Raw genomic sequence first — 20,174 nt, 5'->3', positions numbered from 1 at the left:
GATTCCATATGCAAGGGTCTGCTTCCAAATTTAGAGTTAAGATACAACAATCTGGCATCACGCCAAAATCTAAAAAATCATTGCACAATGCGATTGATGAAGGAGGAAGGGAGAGACAGACCCCATCAGGTTTAGATTCAGTTACACAACGATTACAGTCACCCATCGAACATGTGAGTCTTAAGACCTTGGTCCTGGTGCAGCCCTGGTGGTCAGTTGGGCCCCGCGGATCTGCTGTCCCTCGAGAGTTCTCTTCTTTGCCATGAGAGCAACGGACAAGTGCTCAAGTGTGTATTCATTTACACCTACGATAAACAACAATACACTCTAGAAACATGATTGATACATACGCTCTAGAGCAATTTACCAAGATATTTAGAGGATACTTAAATCGAAGATAACACTCTAGGAGTACATTTTCTTACACGTGCTAGGAATCGCTATTTAATTTTTTTTTCCTTAGATCCAAGAGACTCTCTTCAACAAAAGGCCTCCTTAACTAAGCTTAAGATAACTTCAAAAAGAAAATAACAAACATATGTTTCTTTGTTAAAAAATATTATTTTCTAGTTTTGTTCAAGTATGTCGAAATGGTAACATAAAACTGCATATTTCTAATTTGAAGTACGGCATTATGTGGTTAATTGGGCTAAGATTAACAAAACCTATACAAGCTAAGATCTTAGATTGTTGGAATAAGTAATTCATAAGTAAAATTATTTGGTATAAATAAGTGAGAACATTTTGAACTCCCCAGCACACACGGCTTATTGATCATAGCGTCTCCAATTCTCTCAAGGTCATATATCATATATACAATGGAAAGTTATGGCACTACTCACTGAGAGGATCCTGTGAACTAAATAGTGGGATAAAGAGAAGAAAAATATGCATCCTGCAGGCAAAGAAGTAGGCTCATCTTTTCGGTTCTACTTCATATCCTTATTTTATCATTTTGTGCTACGTGGGTAGGATTAAATGTGTTTTGGAATGGGTTATAGAAGTTAGGTTGTGTGTTGTTATTATATTTTCTAGTGATTATAAGTCAAATTTGTAACCATATGAAATTAATTTCGTGATATAATTGTTTGTCCTACTAGTTATAATTGTGCTTATGATATCTGCTCATCATACGCCAAAGGCGTTATACAGTTATGAAGGGGTGGGTTTCCATAAAACACATTACATATTTAAAACATTGGGGGGGGGGGGGGGGGGGGTGCAGCTCCATAAGGGCCTTAGTTGGAGCGAGATGAGAAAAGTGTCATTTTTGGACCTTGGACCACACACTAAAGAATTTTCCTTGAACTAGTTCGTCATGGGGTGGTTTAATTTGGCTGAAGCGCGCAAGAATCTAGCACGACGAGACCAGTGTTCTCAATGAGTATTGGTTGGATCCTCCATCTTCAAGTCTCAAGTCCTTGGTGCATTGTCCTCCAGTTTGGTTGTATTTTATTTTTATAATTTCATCATATCATATGCTTGTCCATGTTTAACCTTTGTAATGGTTCAAAGATAGGTTAAACTTGTAGTTGCTAAAACAATTTACTTAACAATTTTATGCCCAAAACATTATCTATCTAATGATAAACTAGGAAAAAGGCTGATTGTACATAAGTGATTGTGGTAATACACAAAAAATCACAGACGATACCTGAAAATGTCACAGCATGGGACAAATGAAACAAAAACTCCCACTAGAGTGAAAAATCTTAGGTATATCAGCTTGAACAAGCATCATTGCTTAAACTAGTAAATTGTATCCCTCCGTCCACGAATAAGTGTACTTTTAAGTTTTATTATAAGTCAACATTTTAAAAATTTAACCTATTTTATAGAAAAGAGTAGCAGCATATATAATGCCAATTTTTTGTACTATGAAACTACATTGTAAGAGGATATAGTGACACAAATTTAATGTCATATTTGTTGCTACTCTTTTCTATAAAGTTGGTCAAAATTTTAAGATTTAGAATTGTAACAAAAGCTAGAAGTAGACTTATTTATAGACCATGGAAGTATGTGATTAGTATAACATAAATGGTAGCCGAACGAGCACCAGAGCAATGGCATAATAAAGAAAAAAAGGGGAAATTACAACCATACAATTAAGTAGAAAAAATAATAGAAAGTTATTTATTTCTATAAACATCCTGTATGACATAGACACACAAACACAGTCATACTCACACCAACACTAAGAGAACAACATATACCTCGCTACGTACATGAATACTGCGTTCTACTAAAAATGTGTTTCGGTAAAAGGTACAGAGCATCAAATATAAGTTTTATCCACAACCACCGTCTCAATCACACATATGCCCATTGAGATGCCACCACCTCATGATAAAATTGGTGATGCTTAACCATGAAAATTCAGATGATTCCTTTAGCTACAAAATCTATGGGAAAAGGGATGTTATTAGATTTCACTCCTGTAAGCTCAAGAACACTATGAACTTTTGTTCCACCTAGCCACAAAGTAGTCTACCTTCTCAATTATGACACGTTACAAGGTTACTAACCTGCACATGGAGTGGATCAACAACTGCAAAACATGTGGTGCGGATAAGGATACGACATTCCATTCGTTATTTGAGTGGAGTTGACAAAGAGCTTTTTGGCAGGTATGAAACAAGCCTCAGGTGTTGAAATTCCACACGTACACCCGAGGTCATGGGCAGCGGATTTAGTTGATGGGACCCTGGTTTTGCAGAGCCACATTTTTATGATTCTATGTGGAGCCTGGGCAGTTTGGACCGAACATAATGCCATATGGCATGGAGAAGGAGGTAGAACAGTCCCCAATCCGTATGATGGGCTGTGGAGACCACTATTGACCTGGTCAAGTGGGTAAAGAGAAGAAGCCAAAACATTGCAAAGTTTCAATGCGATGGAAACCTCCCGATCCAGGTATTGTAAAGATCAATACCGATGCAGGGTACCACAAGGCTGAGAATAACAGCGTCACTGGCATTGTGATGCAGAACGAAGGCTTGTTACTAAGAGCTCAAGATCTATGACATGATCACGACTAGAGCGCTATAGCTCGCGAAGTAGAAGCTGTCCAGGAAGCGGTTCTCTTGGCTATCAACATGGGACTACATAAGTTGGTCATCTAGATGGAAGCTCAAAAGTTGGTTAATCTCTATAACCAGTATGATACTAGTAGATCTATTACTACTAGTATTTGTCAGAAAATTAGGGAGCTTAGCAATTTTTTCACTGACTTTGACTTGATTTATGTAAATAGGGCTGCGAATGAGGCAGCCCATGCTTGTGCTCATAGAGAGCTCAGATAGAAAACGTTCCGTGTGGGTTAACTACACTCTTGTCTTCCTCACCGTTGGTTAATTAATAAAGCTCCTGATTCACACGAAAAAACACGCAAACATCCTCATATATATTTAACAATTTAAAACAGAAAATGCAGTGGTGCATCGAAAGTAGCCAACACACATGCATAAGGATTAAGGAGTACAATATGTTTTTGAAGATGGACCAGAGGAACGTTGGCTTTGGATCCGCATCAACCGACTTAAAAAAAGGAAAATTATATCAAGCGAACATGAAAATTTTAGTCCCGTGGAGCTAACACATCATAGCAGTCAGATTTTATAATGTACAGTGGATGGCAATTGTCAAAAAAAAAAAAAAACTACAATCTGGCAAAGTAACCGGGCCCACCACATTTTTTTTTGCAACTATCGGTTAATTGGAGACGCGCTCCCAGCAGAGAGGGGACGTTCGCGGCAGATTGGCCTCCTTAGAGCATCTCCAACAGGCACGGTAACCGGCGCTGTATCCAAAAATAATGACTAGTTTAACGCGCGGGAGGCTCAAATTGATGCTCCAACAGATGCTGCGACCGGTACTGTAAAATAGAGCCCCAGGCAAAAGCGCTATCTCTCGTGCACTATATCTACCGCGTCGGAAAGAACGTGCCGAACAACTACCCAGTTTTACAGCTCCAAAATTTAGAACTTCTGGTGGAGGCGATTATGGCTTCACGCGCGGAACATGAATGGAGCGCGCTGCAAAGTGCTTTTACAACGCCAAAATTTAGCATGACTGTTGGAGATGCTCTTACAAATTTACAACGCTAAAATTTAGCACGACTATTGAAGATGCTCTTACAAAAACACGCGCATCAAAATTTGAGAGGAAACCGTTTCAAAAAAAAAATTGAGAGGAAAACAAAGCTCCAATTGGTTCTTCTTCAAATATGCAACACATTTCCGAAAGGAATGAATTAATGGGTACGCATGGAACACGATGAATACGAATGATGAATACATAAAAAGCTACACATGGCATAGAGAACAGCAGTCGTTAATTTGGTTGGATCAATGCAGCAGCACCGCCACTTCATCAGGCGCCAAACCTACTCCGATCCCCGCTGGGTGATATATATTCCGATCCTCGCCATCGGCGCGAGATGGATGGACGGAAGGGTAGATCAGTTCATGTTGCGGGCGCAGCGCGTGATGGCGGAGCACCCACGGGTGTAGGGGTTCACTGGCTTCCCCTGGGAGCCGCAGTTTTGGTAGTAGGACTCCCCGCGCTTGTTGCAGGGGATCTGGTCGGCGCGCAGCGCCGCGTAGCTGATGTACTTGGCCGTCGGCTTCCTGGCCAGCGACCTCCGCAGGGCCTCGCCGGCACCGCCGGCGCCCGTGCCCATCTCCTCGTCCTCGTCCACGCCGCACTCCCCAACGGCGCCGTCGCACACCCGCGGCTGCAGGATAATGGAGCTCAGCTCGCCCGCGGACGCCGGGGCGGGGACGAAGGCCATCGCCGCGGCGGCCAGCAGGAGTGCGAGCACGGCAAGGCTGAGCCTGGCCATGTTGAGACTTCTCTCTCCGGTGGCTGTGGTTTCTTGGGGTTCGCTTGGGTCGATCGACGTCGGTCTGCAGGTAGGCTGGATCTCTACCTCCCTGCCTTCTTCTCTCTTTGAAGGGAAGGGGAGGAGGAGGGGGAGATGAAGAGCGGGACGCCGGGGAGGGGATTTGGAGAGGGAGAGGCTGGACGGGAGAGGAACTAGGGCGGCCGCACGTTTCCTTGCCGGTGCCGCCGCGCGTTGCGGCCTTGGCCTCGGTGCGCGGCACCAATGGTCGTCCGAGTACGTACGTACATAACCATCATGTGGCATGCGCGGTAACTAATTTTTCGTGTGCCAAATTTAGTGTAGCCCAATGTCAGGTCATTCAGATGCTGATCGCGGAAAACTTTTGGTCCTAGCCGAAGTAGTTATAAATCATTTCATCACTAGTGATTTTGGAACGAAATTCCCAGATTCAATGTAATTATCCATTCCAAATAGCGTTAATTAGGATTCTTGATCCCTCTTTTTTTTGACACAAATTCTTTATCCCTCTCAATCTTTCTTTGAGTTAAAGGATCCAGAGTGACACATATATTTTTGGCAGATCTCGAAGTCAAAGAAATTTCAGAATTGTTTTTGAAATATTGACGAAATTCCAGACTCTGATGTCATAATTACCTTAATGTAGCCCAATGGACACTATATTTTTTAAATATAGGATAAATTTAAATAATTGGCGAAATTATGTCATAATTACCTTAATGTAGCCCCATGGGCACTATTTTTGATTAAAGTATAGGAGAAAATAAAAAATGGTGAAATTTTGGACCATATTTTTTTCATAAATGTTCCTGAGGTTTCGTACCATTTTTTCATTATTTGAAGTGGTTTGATGAAGCTGTAAAAGTTTTCGCCTTCATTGGCGATGTTCATATAAGTGCAGCGCGGAAAATGAATGACGGAGACCCGATAGCATCAAGGTCCAAACTCTTTTCAATGTGTTCTTATCACATACGACAAATATACTGGTTAAATGTGTGTACATAGATACTGATTAACTTCACATGAGAGGTAGAAAACAGGTAATCAAAAAGACTGTAACTGAAAGACCAAACATAGGTAGCAGTTCTGAAAGACCGAAATAGGTAACCAAATTGACAATATGATTACATGTCGAATGAGCAGCGCATAAGTCCATTAGGGCTTAGTGCATTGTAGTCCTCCCATCGGCGCTATATTGTGGTAATGTTGTTGTTTGGTGTTGCTGAATGTTTATTCCAATCGACATTAATATGTGCATTGAATAAATGTCCAAATTACAGCAGAAATGTTGAGTTTTTACCAAATACTATCCAAGTTTGTGCCTACAACAACTAGCACAATATTTGGTCATGACCAAAACCCGAACTATCGTGTGCCAGATTTTGTCGGAGCAGTAAAAGTGTAAAACTGATGGTTACATTTTGCGATTCACTTGTGGATCCGAATACAAGATCAATATTTTGATCATCGCGGAATGCCTACCCCTAATTCACACAATATAAATATTCGTAAAACGTGTATTACGCTTAGACTATAAATGATCCCTTTTTCCAAGCTTGATTGGTATTGCTCTGAAAATAAAGGAACACAACAACAAATAATGGAAAACGTAACATTGTCCTATTTGTATAAACATTTTTGAATATTTCCCTAATGTAAAAGATACAGAAAATAGATAAACAACTAGCCACTTCTAAGCTTCTAACTTTAAAAAACCATGGGTATATTAACTGTTTGCCTTTCAGAGGAAAAGTGCCTTCTCATTTATGTGGGCATCGTTATGTTTTTCGTATGGACGAAATTTTACAAGAATATACAAAATATGAACAATTGATTTGTAATTTAATTTCTTAAGAACGCGTGTGACTTTATTTTAATTTATTTTAGTGAGTTTAATGTTCATCCCAGAAGCATGCATGTGCTCCTAGGATGAATTTTGCCTAGTGTGCGCACATATATGCATGATCGCAAGCAGACACGTGCCAACACACAATGCAAGGAGACATGTATCTCAGTGAAGAGTGCAAGGAGACACGTATCTCAGTGAAAAATTGCCTAGCTGGTTTTGATTGAGCAACCGTTCCAAAGTTGCAAACACAAAGAGTCATCACACAACTTTTGTTTTAGAGAGTTCCAAACGCAATATACAGACATACACGCTCCTCCGCCATAGTCAGAGTTTTCCCTTTTATACTCAATATCATATAATAATATATATATTTATAGTAGCAAATAGTACATGATGGAGATACATAAGCTGTCTTGTCTTCAGCACTTACAAAATAAAGTCTAAAATGTGGAAATCTTTGAGCTCTTCCAACTCTTTGTTATTATATTCTATCACTAGTGGAGAACGGGCCAATTGTTCCGACCCGTAAGAGGTTTTTGTCCCGGCTGGGCAACCGGGACAACGGAGGTGGGACAAAAGGCCCAACCTTTTATCCTAGCCCGCTTACCAGCCGGGACAGATAGTCCACCACGTGGCCGCCGCGGGGCGCGCACGGGTCACCACTTTTGTCCTGGTTGGTAACATAGACCGGGATAAAAGGTCCTTTACGTGGCGCGCGTAGGATGCTGCTCCTTTAGGGTTTAGGGTTCGGCAGGGGTGCAGCCACCCCCTTTTATTTCATTTTTTATTTTAAAATATTTTTTATATATTTGTACGCTACTACAAACTGTAGACATTCATGCATTATATATATCAGATAACTTGTATTACGATCGAGCAAACAAATATATATATATATATATATATATATATATATATATATATATATATATATATATATATATATATATATATATATATATATATAATTTGTCCCTTACATACATGGAGCTCGCGACTACCGGGACTAGAGCCCGCCGTCTATTCGAACTATTACACGCGGATCATCAGAAGCGCCTATTTACACTAAACAAGTCGTTGTCGTCTATTATTTCTCTCATCAAAAGTCCCGCCAGTTCCTCTGTAATTCCTAGTAGGTCTTGTTGTGGTTGGAGCTTCTCCCGCATGTACTCGACCTATATAGGAAAATGAGATGAATATGAATATATCGATCTTGATAACAAAATATTAACGGTAATAAATTAAAGTTGTGAGCTTACGTCGAGTCTACGATCGTCCTTCTCAGTGGTGAACATGCGAATGAACTCGCAAACGTAGTATTCACATAGATTTGTTCCCTGTGGCTGATGGGCGCATGATACATGAGTAAATGTTAGCTTCTATGTGAAGTTACTTTTTTCGATAAAGGGAATATATTAATATCAAAATGATACCAATTGCACCCAGCCTCTGCAACAACGCACCACCCTAATGGCACTACGGATGCACACAGCCAAAAAAAGGAAAAGAAAACTAAGAAACAAAAGTCCCGCTATAGTATCTCGGGCCTAACAACAGCAATACATCCACCGCCAAGACAACACCTGTAGTACAGACTCTCCAAAAACGACGCCTCCAAGAAAGAAACAGTGCGCTAACACCATCGTCGCCCGATCAAAGATCTTAGGTTTTCACCCTGAAGATAGTCCCCGCTCTCAAAACAATGCCTCCAACAAGGTCATTGCCAGGCACAACCAGTTAAGGCCAGACCTTGGGTTTTCACCCTGAAAGGTAGGACTCTGAACTTCACCTGTGTTGTCGCCCCCACTTTCATACCGCTGTTGTGAAGCCCGGAACACCAAGAAAATCCCTCAACAGCGCGGAGATTTGAACCTCCCTTAGCTAGTCCTCCCCTTCGACCTTCATGAACTTCCCTTCTTCCGACTTTCATCATGGATCTATAGTCACTTGATGTCAACACAGAAAAAGATCTTTGCACCGCTCCCTCCAGAACCAATCGGTCGGAATAAAAGCATGGGTGCGCACGACCGAATACCACCGATCCAGCAAACTCCAGGCAAAAAGCACTGTTACATTCGCCGGCGGAGCCTTCCGGAACTCAACAGTCCGGCTAGATCACGAGTCCAGGCCTCCAGTAGGTCTTCCTCTTCATGCAAGAGAGACCCTAGGACCACCACCTTTATTCAGGTCGGACCCCCACGTCGGCGACCGTCCCGGGCTGGCCATGCCAACCCTCCACCGGCGACTCCATCGCCGGCATCCAAGCATCTCCATCTTGCCACCGGAACGCGGTGATAGATCGATAGATCCACCACCACCAACCGCAGGCCGACCCTCTCCGGCGAAGAAGAGGGCCACCTCCACCGTCGTACCCAAAGCTGCTGCCCCGAGCGACCTCGTGTCGCGGGTGAAACCCAAGATCGCCTCCACTCACCGGCAAGAGGCGGGGGGAAATTGCGCAGGCCACGAGCCTGGCCGCCGCCCACTGATACGTCTCAAACGTATCTATAATTTCTTATGTTCCATGCTAGTTTTATGACAATACTCACATGTTTTATATGCACTTTATATCATATTATGGCATTTATTGGACTAACCTATTAACAAGATGTCACAGTGCCAGTTTCTGTTTATTATGTCTGTTTATTGCAGAAAAGGCCCAAAAACCAAAGTGCTCGGAAAAATCCAGAAAAATCACAGAAATTCTATTTCGCCGGAAAACTCACGGAGCCAGAAGGGCAAACCAGGGGGAGGCCTAGGGCCTCCACACCATAGGCCGGCGCGGCCAGAGGGGTGGCCGCCCTACCCTATGGGGTGGGCCCCTCGGGACTCTTCCGACTCCGCCTCTTCGCCTATAAAATCCGTCGTGACCTAAAAACCCGACACCGATTGACGAAACTCCAGAAAGACTCTAGGGACGCCGCCGCCATCGCGAAACTCCGTTTCGGGGGACAAAAGTCTCTGTTCCGGCACCCTGCCGGGACGGGGAATTGCCCCCGGAGTCATCTCCATCGACACCACCGCCATTTTCATCGCCATTGCTGTCTCCCATGATGAGGAGGGAGTAGTTCCCCGAGGCTGAGGGCTCTACCGGTAGCTATGTGGTTCATCTCTCTCTCCCGTGTGATCTTTATGTGATCATGAGCTTTGTATCACTATTAATCTATGAGCTACTCTAGTGATGTTATTAAAGTAGTCTATTCCTCCTCCATGATGTAATATTGACAGTGTGTGCATCATGTAGTACTTGGCGTAGGTTATGATTGTAATCTCTTGTAGATTATGAAGTTAACTATTACTATGATAGTATTGATGCGATCTATTCCCCCTTTCATAGCTATTGTTGACAGTGTGTATGCTATGTTAGTACTCGGTCTAAATTGCAACGGTCTATTATGCACTCTAGAGGTTACTTAAATATGAACTCCGGATGTTGTGGAGCTTGTTTACTCCGGCTTGAGGTGTGCTTTTATAGCCCTACACAATGAATGGTGTGAAGGAGATATGCCCTAGAGGCAATAATAAAGTGGTTATTATTTATATCTTTATGTTTATGATAAATGTTTATATATCATGCTAGAATTGTATTAACCGAAACATTAGTACATGTGTGATATGTAGACAAACAAGAAGTCCCTAGTATGCCTCTTAAACTAGCTTGTTGATTAATGGATGATTAGTTTCATAATCATGAACATTGGATGTTATTAATAACAAGGTCATGTCATTGTGTGAATGATATAATGGACACACCCAATTAAGCGTAGCATAAGATCTCGTCATTAAGTTATTTGCTATAAGCTTTCGATACATAGTTACCTAGTCCTTATGACCATGAGATCATGTAAATCACTTATACCGGAAATGTACTTTGATTACACCAAACACCACTGCGTAAATGGGTGGCTATAAAGGTGGGATTAAGTATCCGGAAAGTATGAGTTGAGGCATATGGATCAACAGTGGGATTTGTCCATCCCGATGACGGATAGATATACTCTGGGCCCTCTCGGTGGAATGTCGTCTAATGTCTTGCAAGCATATGAAAGAGTTCATAAGAGACCACATACCACGATTTAGTAAAGAGTACTTGTCAGGAGACGAGGTTGAACAAGGTATAGAGTGATACCGAAGATCAAACCTCGGACAAGTAAAATATCGTGAGACAAAGGGAATTGGTAATGTATGTGAATGGTTCATTCGATCACTAAAGTCATCGTTGAATATGTGGGAGCCATTATGGATCTCCAGATCCCGCTATTGGTTATTGGTCGGAGTAAGTACTCAACCATGTCCGCATAGTTCTCGAACCGTAGGGTGACACACTTAAAGTTGGATGTTGAAATGGTAGTTCTTGAATATGGAATGGAGTTGGAATATTTGTTCGGAGTCCCGGATGAGATCCCGGACATCACGAGGAGTTCCGGAATGGTCCGGAGAATAAGATTCATATATAGGATGTCATTTTATGTGAATAAAATGTCGCGGAAGGTTCTATGGAAGGTTCTAGAAGGTTCTAGAAAAGTCCGGAAGAAACCACCAAGGAAGGTGGAGTCCACAAGGGACTCCACCTCCATGGCCGGCCAGCCCTAGTGGGGGTGGAGTCCCAAGTGGACTCCACCATAGGGGGCCGACCACCCCCACATGGGAGGTGGGAATCCCACCTTTGGGTGGGAGTCCTAGTTGGGCTAGGTTTGCCCCCTCCTATGGAAGGTTTTGGTTTCGGGTCTTATTCGAAGACTTGGACACCAACACTTGGGATCCACCTATATAATGAGGGGCCAAGGGAGGGGGCCGGCCACCCCAAGACCATAGCTTGGCCGCCCCCCTTGAGTGGCCGGCCACCCCCTCCCAAACCCTAGCTTTGCTCCTCCACTTCATATTGCCCGCGTAGCTTAGCGAAGCTCCGCCGGACTTCTTCACCGCCACCGACACCACGCCGTCGTGCTGTCGGATTCAAGAGGAGCTACTACTTCCGCTGCCCGCTGGAGCAGGGGAGGTGGACGTCGTCTTCATCAACAACCGAACGTGTGACCGAGTACGGAGGTGCTGCCCGTTCGTGGCGCCGGAACCGATCGTGATCAAGATCTTCTACGCGCTTTTGCAAGCGGCAAGTGATCGTCTACCGCAGCAACAAGAGCCTCATCTTGTAGGCTTTGGAATCTCTTCAAGGGTGAGACTCGATACCCCCTCGTTGCTACCGTCTTCTAGATTGCATCTTGGCTTGGATTGCGTGTTCGCCGTAGGAAAATTTTTGTTTTCTATGCAACGTTATCCTACAGTGGTATCAGAGCCAGGTCTATGCATAGATGGTTGCACGAGTAGAACACAATGGTTTGTGGGCGTTGATGCTCTTGTTATCTTTAGTTTGAGTACTTTGCATCTTTATGGCATAGTGGGATGAAGCGGCTCGGACTAACTTTACATGACCGCGTTCATGAGACTTGTTCCTCGTTCGACATGCAACTTGTATTGCATAAGAGGCTTTGCGGGTGTCTGTCTCTCCTACTATAGTAAAGATTCAATTTACTCTTCTATTGACAACATTAGTATCAACGTTGTGGTTCATGTTCGTAGGTAGATTAGATCTATATCGAAAACCCTAAACCACGTAAAATATGCAAACCAAATTAGAGAGCGTCTAACTTGTTTTTGCAGGGTTTGGTGATGTGATATGGCCATAATGTGATGATGAATATGTATGAGATGATCATTATTGTATTGTGGCAACCGGCAGGAGCCTTATGGTTGTCTTTAAATTTCATGTTGAGTAGTATTTCAAAGTAGTTGTAATAGTTGCTACATGGAGGACAATCATGAAGACGGTGCCATTGACCTTGGTGCTTCGCCGACGATGATGGAGATCATGCCCGAAGATGATGGAGATCATGTCCGTGCTTTGGAGATGAAGATCAAAGGCGTAAAGACAAAAGGGCCATATCATATCACATATGAACTGCATGTGATGTTAATCCTTTTATGCATCTTATTTTGCTTAGATCGCGACGGTAGCATTATAAGATGATCCCTCACTAAAATCTCAAGATAATAAAGTGTTCATGCTTAGTAGCACCGTTATCAAGTCTTATCGTTTCGAAGCATCTCGTGATGATCGGATGTGATAGATTCGATGAGTACATACAACGGGTGCAAGACAGTTTTGCACATGCGGATACTAAGGTGGCCTTGTGAGCCTAGCATGTACAGACATGGTCTCGGAACACGTGATACCGAAAGGTAGAGCATGAATCATATGGTTGATATGATGAACACTATGAGTGTTCGCCATTGAAATCACACTTTTTCTCGTGATGATCGGGTTTAGGTGCGGTGGATTTGGTTCGTGTGATCACTAAGACAATGCGAGGGATATTGTTTTGAGTGGGAGTTCACTTAGGTTTTTAATTATGTTGAATTAAAAATTTGAACTCAATTTGTCATAAACTTAGTCTAAACTATTGCAAATATATGTTGTAGAGATGGCGTCCCCAATCAATTTTAATCAGTTCCTAGAGAAAGAGAAACTTAAGAGCAACGGTAGCAACTTCACCGACTGGTTCCGTCATGTGAGGATCTTCCTCTCGGCGGAAATCTGCAATTTGTGCTTGATGCACCGCTAGGTGACCCTCCTGAGAAGATGAATCCGATGAAGTACAAGCTGTTTACGCGACTCGGAAAACTCGGTACTCTCAAGTTCGGTGTGCCATCCTGTGCGATCTGGAATCCGATCTTCAAAAACGTTTTGAGCACCATGATCCTCATGAGTTGATGAATGAGCTGAAAGCTATATTCGAGACTCATGCGGCCGTGGAATGCTATGAAGCATCGAAACATTTCTTCAGCTGTATGATGGAAGAAGGCAGCTCCGTTAGTGAGCACATGCTCGCCATGACCGGGCATGCGAAGAAACTCAGTGACTTGGGAATAGTGATTCCTAACAGACTGGGGATTAATCGTGTCCTTCAATCACTGCCACCAAGTTACAAGAACTTTGTGATGAACTACAATATGCAGAACATGAACAAGGAGTTACCTGAACTCTTTGGCATGCTAAAAGCTGCTGAGATTGAGATCAAGAAAGAGCACCAAGTGTTGATGGTCAACAAAACCACCAGTTTCAAGAAACAGGGCAAGTCTAAGGGAAAATTCAAGAAGGGTGGCAAGAAAGCTGCCACGCCTCCTATGAAACCTAAGAACGGCCCTAAGCCTGATGCTGAGTGCTATTACTGCAAGGAGAAGGGACACTGGAAGCGTAATTGCTCCAAGTATTTGGCAGATCTGAAGAGTGGCCTTGTCAAGAAGAAGAAAGAAGGTATATCTGATATACATGTTATAGATGTTTATCTCACTAGTTCTCGTTCTAGTACACAGGTATTTGATCTTTGGTTCGGTTGCTCATATTTGTAACTCGAAACAGGAACTAAAGAATAAACGACAAGCTGCTGAAAGATGAAGTGACGATGCGCGTTGGAAATGGATCCAATGTCAATTTGATCTCAGTCGGCACACTTCCTCTACATATACCTTCGGGTTTAGTTTTATGCCTAAATAATTGCTATTATGTACTGCGTTGAGCATGAACATTATATCTGGATCTTGTTTAATGCAAGACGGTTATTCATTCAAGTCTGAGAATAATGGTTGTTCTATTTTTATGAATAATATCTTTTATGGTCGAGCACCACAAAAGAATGGCTTATTTCTGTTAGATCTCGATAGTAGTAATACGCACATACATAACATTGATGCTAAGCGAATTAAACTTAATGATAATTCTACTTATATGTGGCACTGTCGTCTTGGTCATATTGGAGTGAAACGCATGAAGAAACTCCATACTGATGGATTACTTGAATCACTTGACTTTGAGTCACTTGATAGATGCGAAGCATGTCTAATGGGAAAAATGACAAAGACTCCATTCTCTGGTATGATGGAGCGAGCTACGACTTATTAGAAATCATACATACCGATGTATGTGGACCAATGAGCGTAGCATCGCGCGGTGGTTATCGTTATGTTCTAACCTTCACGAGATGATCTGAGTAGATATGGGTATATCTATTTCATGAAACATAAATCCGAAACTTTCGAGAAGTTTAAGGAATTTCAAAGTGAAGTAGAAAATCAACGTAACAAGAAGATCAAATTTCTACGATCTGATCGTGGAGGTGAATATCTGAGTTATGAGTTTGGCATGCATTTAAAGAAATGCGGAATACTTTCACAATTGACACCGCCGGGAACACCTCAACGAAATGGTGTGTCCGAGGCATTATAATCGAACTCTCTTAGATATGGTTCGTAGTATGATGTCTCTTACTGATTTGCCGTTATCATTTTGGAGTTATGCATTAGAGACAGCCGCATTCACTTTAAATAGAGCACCATCAAAATCCGTAGAAACGACACCGTATGAATTATGGTTTAATAAGAAACCTAAGTATCGTTCCTGAAAGTTTGGGGTTGCGAAGCCTATGTAAAGAAGTTACAACCGGACAAGCTAGAACCCAAAGCGGAGAAATGCGTCTTCATAGGTTACCCTAAGGAAACTATAGGGTACACTTTCTATCACAGATCCGAAGGCAAAATCTTTGTTGCTAAGAACGGAACCTTTCTTGAGAAAGAATTTCTCACTAAAGAAGTGACTGGAAGAAAAGTAGAACTCGATGAGATTGATGAATCTATACTCGTTGATCGAGTAGCGCGATCTGGAAGTTGTACTGTACCGCCTACACCGACAGCAGAGGAAGCTAATGATAATGATCATGAAACTTGAACGAGGAAACTCGAACCTCGCAGATCGACAAGGGAACGTGCCACTCCTGATTGGTATGATCCTTGTCTAAATGTCATGATTGTAGATAACAATGATGAGGACCTGCGACGTATGAAGAAGCGATGATGAGCCCAGATTCCAACAAATGGCAAGAAGCCATGAAATCCGAAATGGGATCCATGTATGATAACAAAGTATGGACTTTAGTAGATTTACCTGATAGCCGAAAGGCTGTCGAGAATAAATGGATCTTCAAGAGAAAAACAGATGCTGATGGTAATATTACTGTCTATAAAGCTCGACTTGTCGCAAAGGGTTTCCGACAAATTCAAGGAGTTGACTACGATGAGACTTTCTCACCTGTAGCGAAGCTAAAATCTGTGAGGATTTTGTTAGCAATAGCTGCATTTTTCGATTATGAGATTTGGCGGATGGATGTCAAAACGGCGTTCCTTAATGGAGACATTGAGGAAGAGTTGTATATGGTACAACCCAAAGGTTTTGTCGATCCTAAAAATGCTTGACAAAGTATGCAAACTTCAGCGTTCAATCTATGGACTGAAGCAAGCATCAAGAAGTTGGAACCGACGCTTTGATAAGGTGATCAAAGACTTCGGGTTTATACGATGTCATGGAGAGGCCTGTATTTACAAGAAAGTGAGTGGGAGCTACGTAGCATTCCTGATATTATATGTAGATGACATATTATTGATTGGGAATGATATAGAACTATTAAGCGGCGTTAAAGGTTATTTGAATAATAGTTTTTCAATGAAAGACCTTGGTGAAGCATCATATATATTAGGCATCAAGATTTATAGAGATAGATCAAGACGCCTAATAGGGCTATCCACAGAGTACATATCTGGACAAGATTCTAAAGAAGTTTAGAATGGACGAAAGTAAGAAAGGGTTCTTACCTATGTTACCAGGGCAAGGTATTGAGTAAAACTCAAGGACCGGCTACGAGCGAGAAGAAAGAGAAAGGATGAGTAACATCCCCTATGCCTCGGCGGTAGGATCTATCATGTATGCCATGCTATGTACTAGACCGGATATAGCACATGCTGTTAGTTTGACTAGCGAGATATCAAAGTGATCCAGGAATGGAACAACCGGACAGCGGTCAAGAATATCCTGAAGTACTTGAAAAGAACTAAGGATATGTTTCTTTGTTATGGAGGTGACCAAGAGCTCGTTGTAAACGGTTACACCGATGCAAGTTGGAACACTGATCTGATGACTCTAAGTCACAATGCAGGTACGTGTTTATATTGAATGGTGCTGCAGTAAGGTGGGCAAGCTCGAAGCGGTGCACGGTGGCGAAGTCTTCAACGGAATCGAGTACATAAGCGGCTTCGAGGCTTCATCGGAAGCGGTATGGATGAAGAGGTTCATTGTAGAGCTCGGTGTGGTTCCTAGTGCATTGGACCCATTAATCATTTCTTTGTGATAACATGGGTGCCATCGCCAATGCACAAGAGCCAAGGTCACACAAGAGGCTGAAGCATATCAAGCTGCGTTACCACTCGATTCGCGAGTACATCGAAGATGGAGAAGTAAAGATTTGCAAAGTACATACAGATCTGAATGTAGCAGATCCGTTGACTAAAGCTCTCCCTAGGGCAAAGCATGACCAACACCAGAATGCCATGAGTGTTAGGTACATTACAATGTAATCTAGATTATTGACTCTAGTGCAAGTGGGAGACTCAAGGAGATATGCCCTAGAGGCAATAATAAAGTGGTTATTATTTATATCTTTATGTTTATGATAAATGTTTATATATCATGCTAGAATTGTATTAACCGAAACATTAGTACATGTGTGATATGTAGACAAACAAGAAGTCCCTAGTATGCCTCTTAAACTAGCTTGTTGATTAATGGATGATTAGTTTCATAATCATGAACATTGGATGTTATTAATAACAAGGTCATGTCATTGTGTGAATGATATAATGGACACACCCAATTAAGCGTAGCATAAGATCTCGTCATTAAGTTATTTGCTATAAGCTTTCGATACATAGTTACCTAGTCCTTATGACCATGAGATCATGTAAATCACTTATACCGGAAAGGTACTTTGATTACACCAAACACCACCGCGTAAATGGGTGGCTATAAAGGTGGGATTAAGTATCCGGAAAGTATGAGTTGAGGCATATGGATCAACAGTGGGATTTGTCCATCCCGATGACGGATAGATATACTCTGGGCCCTCTCGGTGGAATGTCGTCTAATGTCTTGCAAGCATATGAAAGAGTTCATAAGAGACCACATACCACAGTACGAGTAAAGAGTACTTGTCAGGAGACGAGGTTGAACAAGGTATAGAGTGATACCGAAGATCAAACCTCGGACAAGTAAAATATCGTGAGACAAAGGGAATTGGTAATGTATGTGAATGGTTCATTCGATCACTAAAGTCATCGTTGAATATGTGGGAGCCATTATGGATCTCCAGATCCCGCTATTGGTTATTGGTCGGAGTAAGTACTCAACCATGTCCGCATAGTTCTCGAACCGTAGGGTGACACACTTAAAGTTGGATGTTGAAATGGTAGTTCTTGAATATGGAATGGAGTTGGAATATTTGTTCGGAGTCCCGGATGAGATCCCGGACATCACGAGGAGTTCCGGAATGGTCCGGAGAATAAGATTCATATATAGGATGTCATTTTATGTGAATAAAATGTCGCGGAAGGTTCTATGGAAGGTTCTAGAAGGTTCTAGAAAAGTCCGGAAGAAACCACCAAGGAAGGTGGAGTCCACAAGGGACTCCACCTCCATGGCCGGCCAGCCCTAGTGGGGGTGGAGTCCCAAGTGGACTCCACCATAGGGGGCCGGCCACCCCCCACATGGGAGGTGGGAATCCCACCTTTGGGTGGGAGTCCTAGTTGGGCTAGGTTTGCCCCCTCCTATGGAAGGTTTTGGTTTCGGGTCTTATTCGAAGACTTGGACACCAACACTTGGGATCCACCTATATAATGAGGGGCCAAGGGAGGGGGCCGGCCACCCCAAGACCATAGCTTGGCCGCCCCCCTTGAGTGGCCGGCCACCCCCTCCCAAACCCTAGCTTTGCTCCTCCACTTCATATTGCCCGCGTAGCTTAGCGAAGCTCCGCCGGACTTCTTCACCGCCACCGACACCACGCCGTCGTGCTGTCGGATTCAAGAGGAGCTACTACTTCCGCTGCCCGCTGGAACGGGGAGGTGGACGTCGTCTTCATCAACAACCGAACGTGTGACCGAGTACGGAGGTGCTGCCTGTTCGTGGCGCCGGAACCGATCGTGATCAAGATCTTCTACGCGCTTTTGCAAGCGGCAAGTGATCGTCTACCGCAGCAACAAGAGCCTCATCTTGTAGGCTTTGGAATCTCTTCAAGGGTGAGACTCGATACCCCCTCGTTGCTACCGTCTTCTAGATTGCATCTTGGCTTGGATTGCGTGTTCGCCGTAGGAAAATTTTTGTTTTCTATGCAACGTTATCCTACATGGTGTTTGTTATCCAACAAGAGAGTGTAGAGTAGTTTTATTATGTGATCATTGTTGAGAGTGTCCACTAGTGAAACTAGGATCCCTAGGCCTTGTTTCCGAATATCGAATCTCCGTTTATTTACTGCTCTACTGCATGTTTACTTGCTGCCATATTTATTTCAGATTGTTATTACCACTCATATTCATCCATATCACTTGCATCTTACTATCTCTTCGCCGAACTAGTGCACCTATACATCTGACAAGTATATTAGGTGTGTTGGGGATACAAGAGACTTCTTGTATCGTAATTGCAGGGTTGCTTGAGAGGGATATCTTTGACCTCTACCTCCCTGAGTTCGATAAACCTTGGGTGATTCACTTAAGGGAAACTTGCTGCTGTTCTACAAACCTCTGCTCTTGGAGGCCCAACACTGTCTACAGGAATAGAAGCGTGCGTAGACATCACCCACCACCAACCCCTGTCGGAATGCTGCGGAGCCGACGGGAGGAGGGAGGCCGCAGCGCTGGCCGCGCCGCCCATCCCATGCGCCGGCCGCCAGGGGAGCCGACGGGAGAAGGGGCGCAGCGCAGGCCGCCGCCGCCCGACTCATCCGCGCCCGCCATGCATCGAGGAGGGAGATCCGGCCGCCGTCACCAGGCGTCGATGAGGAGGAGCCTCCGCCGCCGCCACGCCCCGTGGGACTTTGCCCCGGCGGCGGCGGCGGTTAGGCTGGGGTGCGGGAGGAGGGTTAGGGTTGGGGGCGTGCGGGAGTCAGTTAGCCTTTCCTCTGTGCGAGAGAGAGAGAGTTACTACCCTTAACCACCTTCTTGAAGTTTCTCCAAACCCTGCCAGGCAAACATCTTGTCGAACTGTAACCTCTTCTTATCTGTGTCGCAGTCTCTCCTTGCATCAGAAATGGCCCGACGAAGATCATCATCACCAGTTTCATCTAGTGCGGGAGTCAGTTAGCCTTTCCTCTGTGCGAGAGAGAGAGTTACTACCCTTAACCACCTTCTTGAAGTTTCTCCAAACCCTGCCAGGCAAACATCTTGTCGAACTGTAACCTCTTCTTATCTGTGTCGCAGTCTCTCCTTGCATCAGAAATGGCCCGACGAAGATCATCATCACCAGTTTCATCTAGTGCTCGTTCTTCACCTCCTTCCCCTTCATTGTCTTCCATTACAGTATCACCG

General features: G+C 43.5%; 1 protein-coding gene across 1 annotated transcript; it reads right to left on the bottom strand.

Moving 5' to 3' along the window:
* Positions 1-4,188: 4,188 nt before the first annotated feature.
* LOC127341804 (protein RALF-like 33) lies at positions 4,189-5,026 on the bottom strand. The gene has a single exon (XM_051367737.2). It carries the CDS (start codon positions 4,844-4,846, stop codon positions 4,463-4,465), a length of 384 nt encoding a protein of 127 aa, XP_051223697.1. The 5' UTR covers positions 4,847-5,026; the 3' UTR covers positions 4,189-4,462.
* Between the last annotated feature and the right edge of the window lie 15,148 nt (positions 5,027-20,174).

The sequence above is a fragment of the Lolium perenne genome, chromosome 3 (genome assembly GCF_019359855.2).
Source record: "Lolium perenne isolate Kyuss_39 chromosome 3, Kyuss_2.0, whole genome shotgun sequence".
Classification (NCBI taxonomy): domain Eukaryota; kingdom Viridiplantae; phylum Streptophyta; class Magnoliopsida; order Poales; family Poaceae; genus Lolium; species Lolium perenne.
Note: the sequence above shows the minus strand (reverse complement) of the source record. Positions and strands in the feature narration are given on the sequence as shown.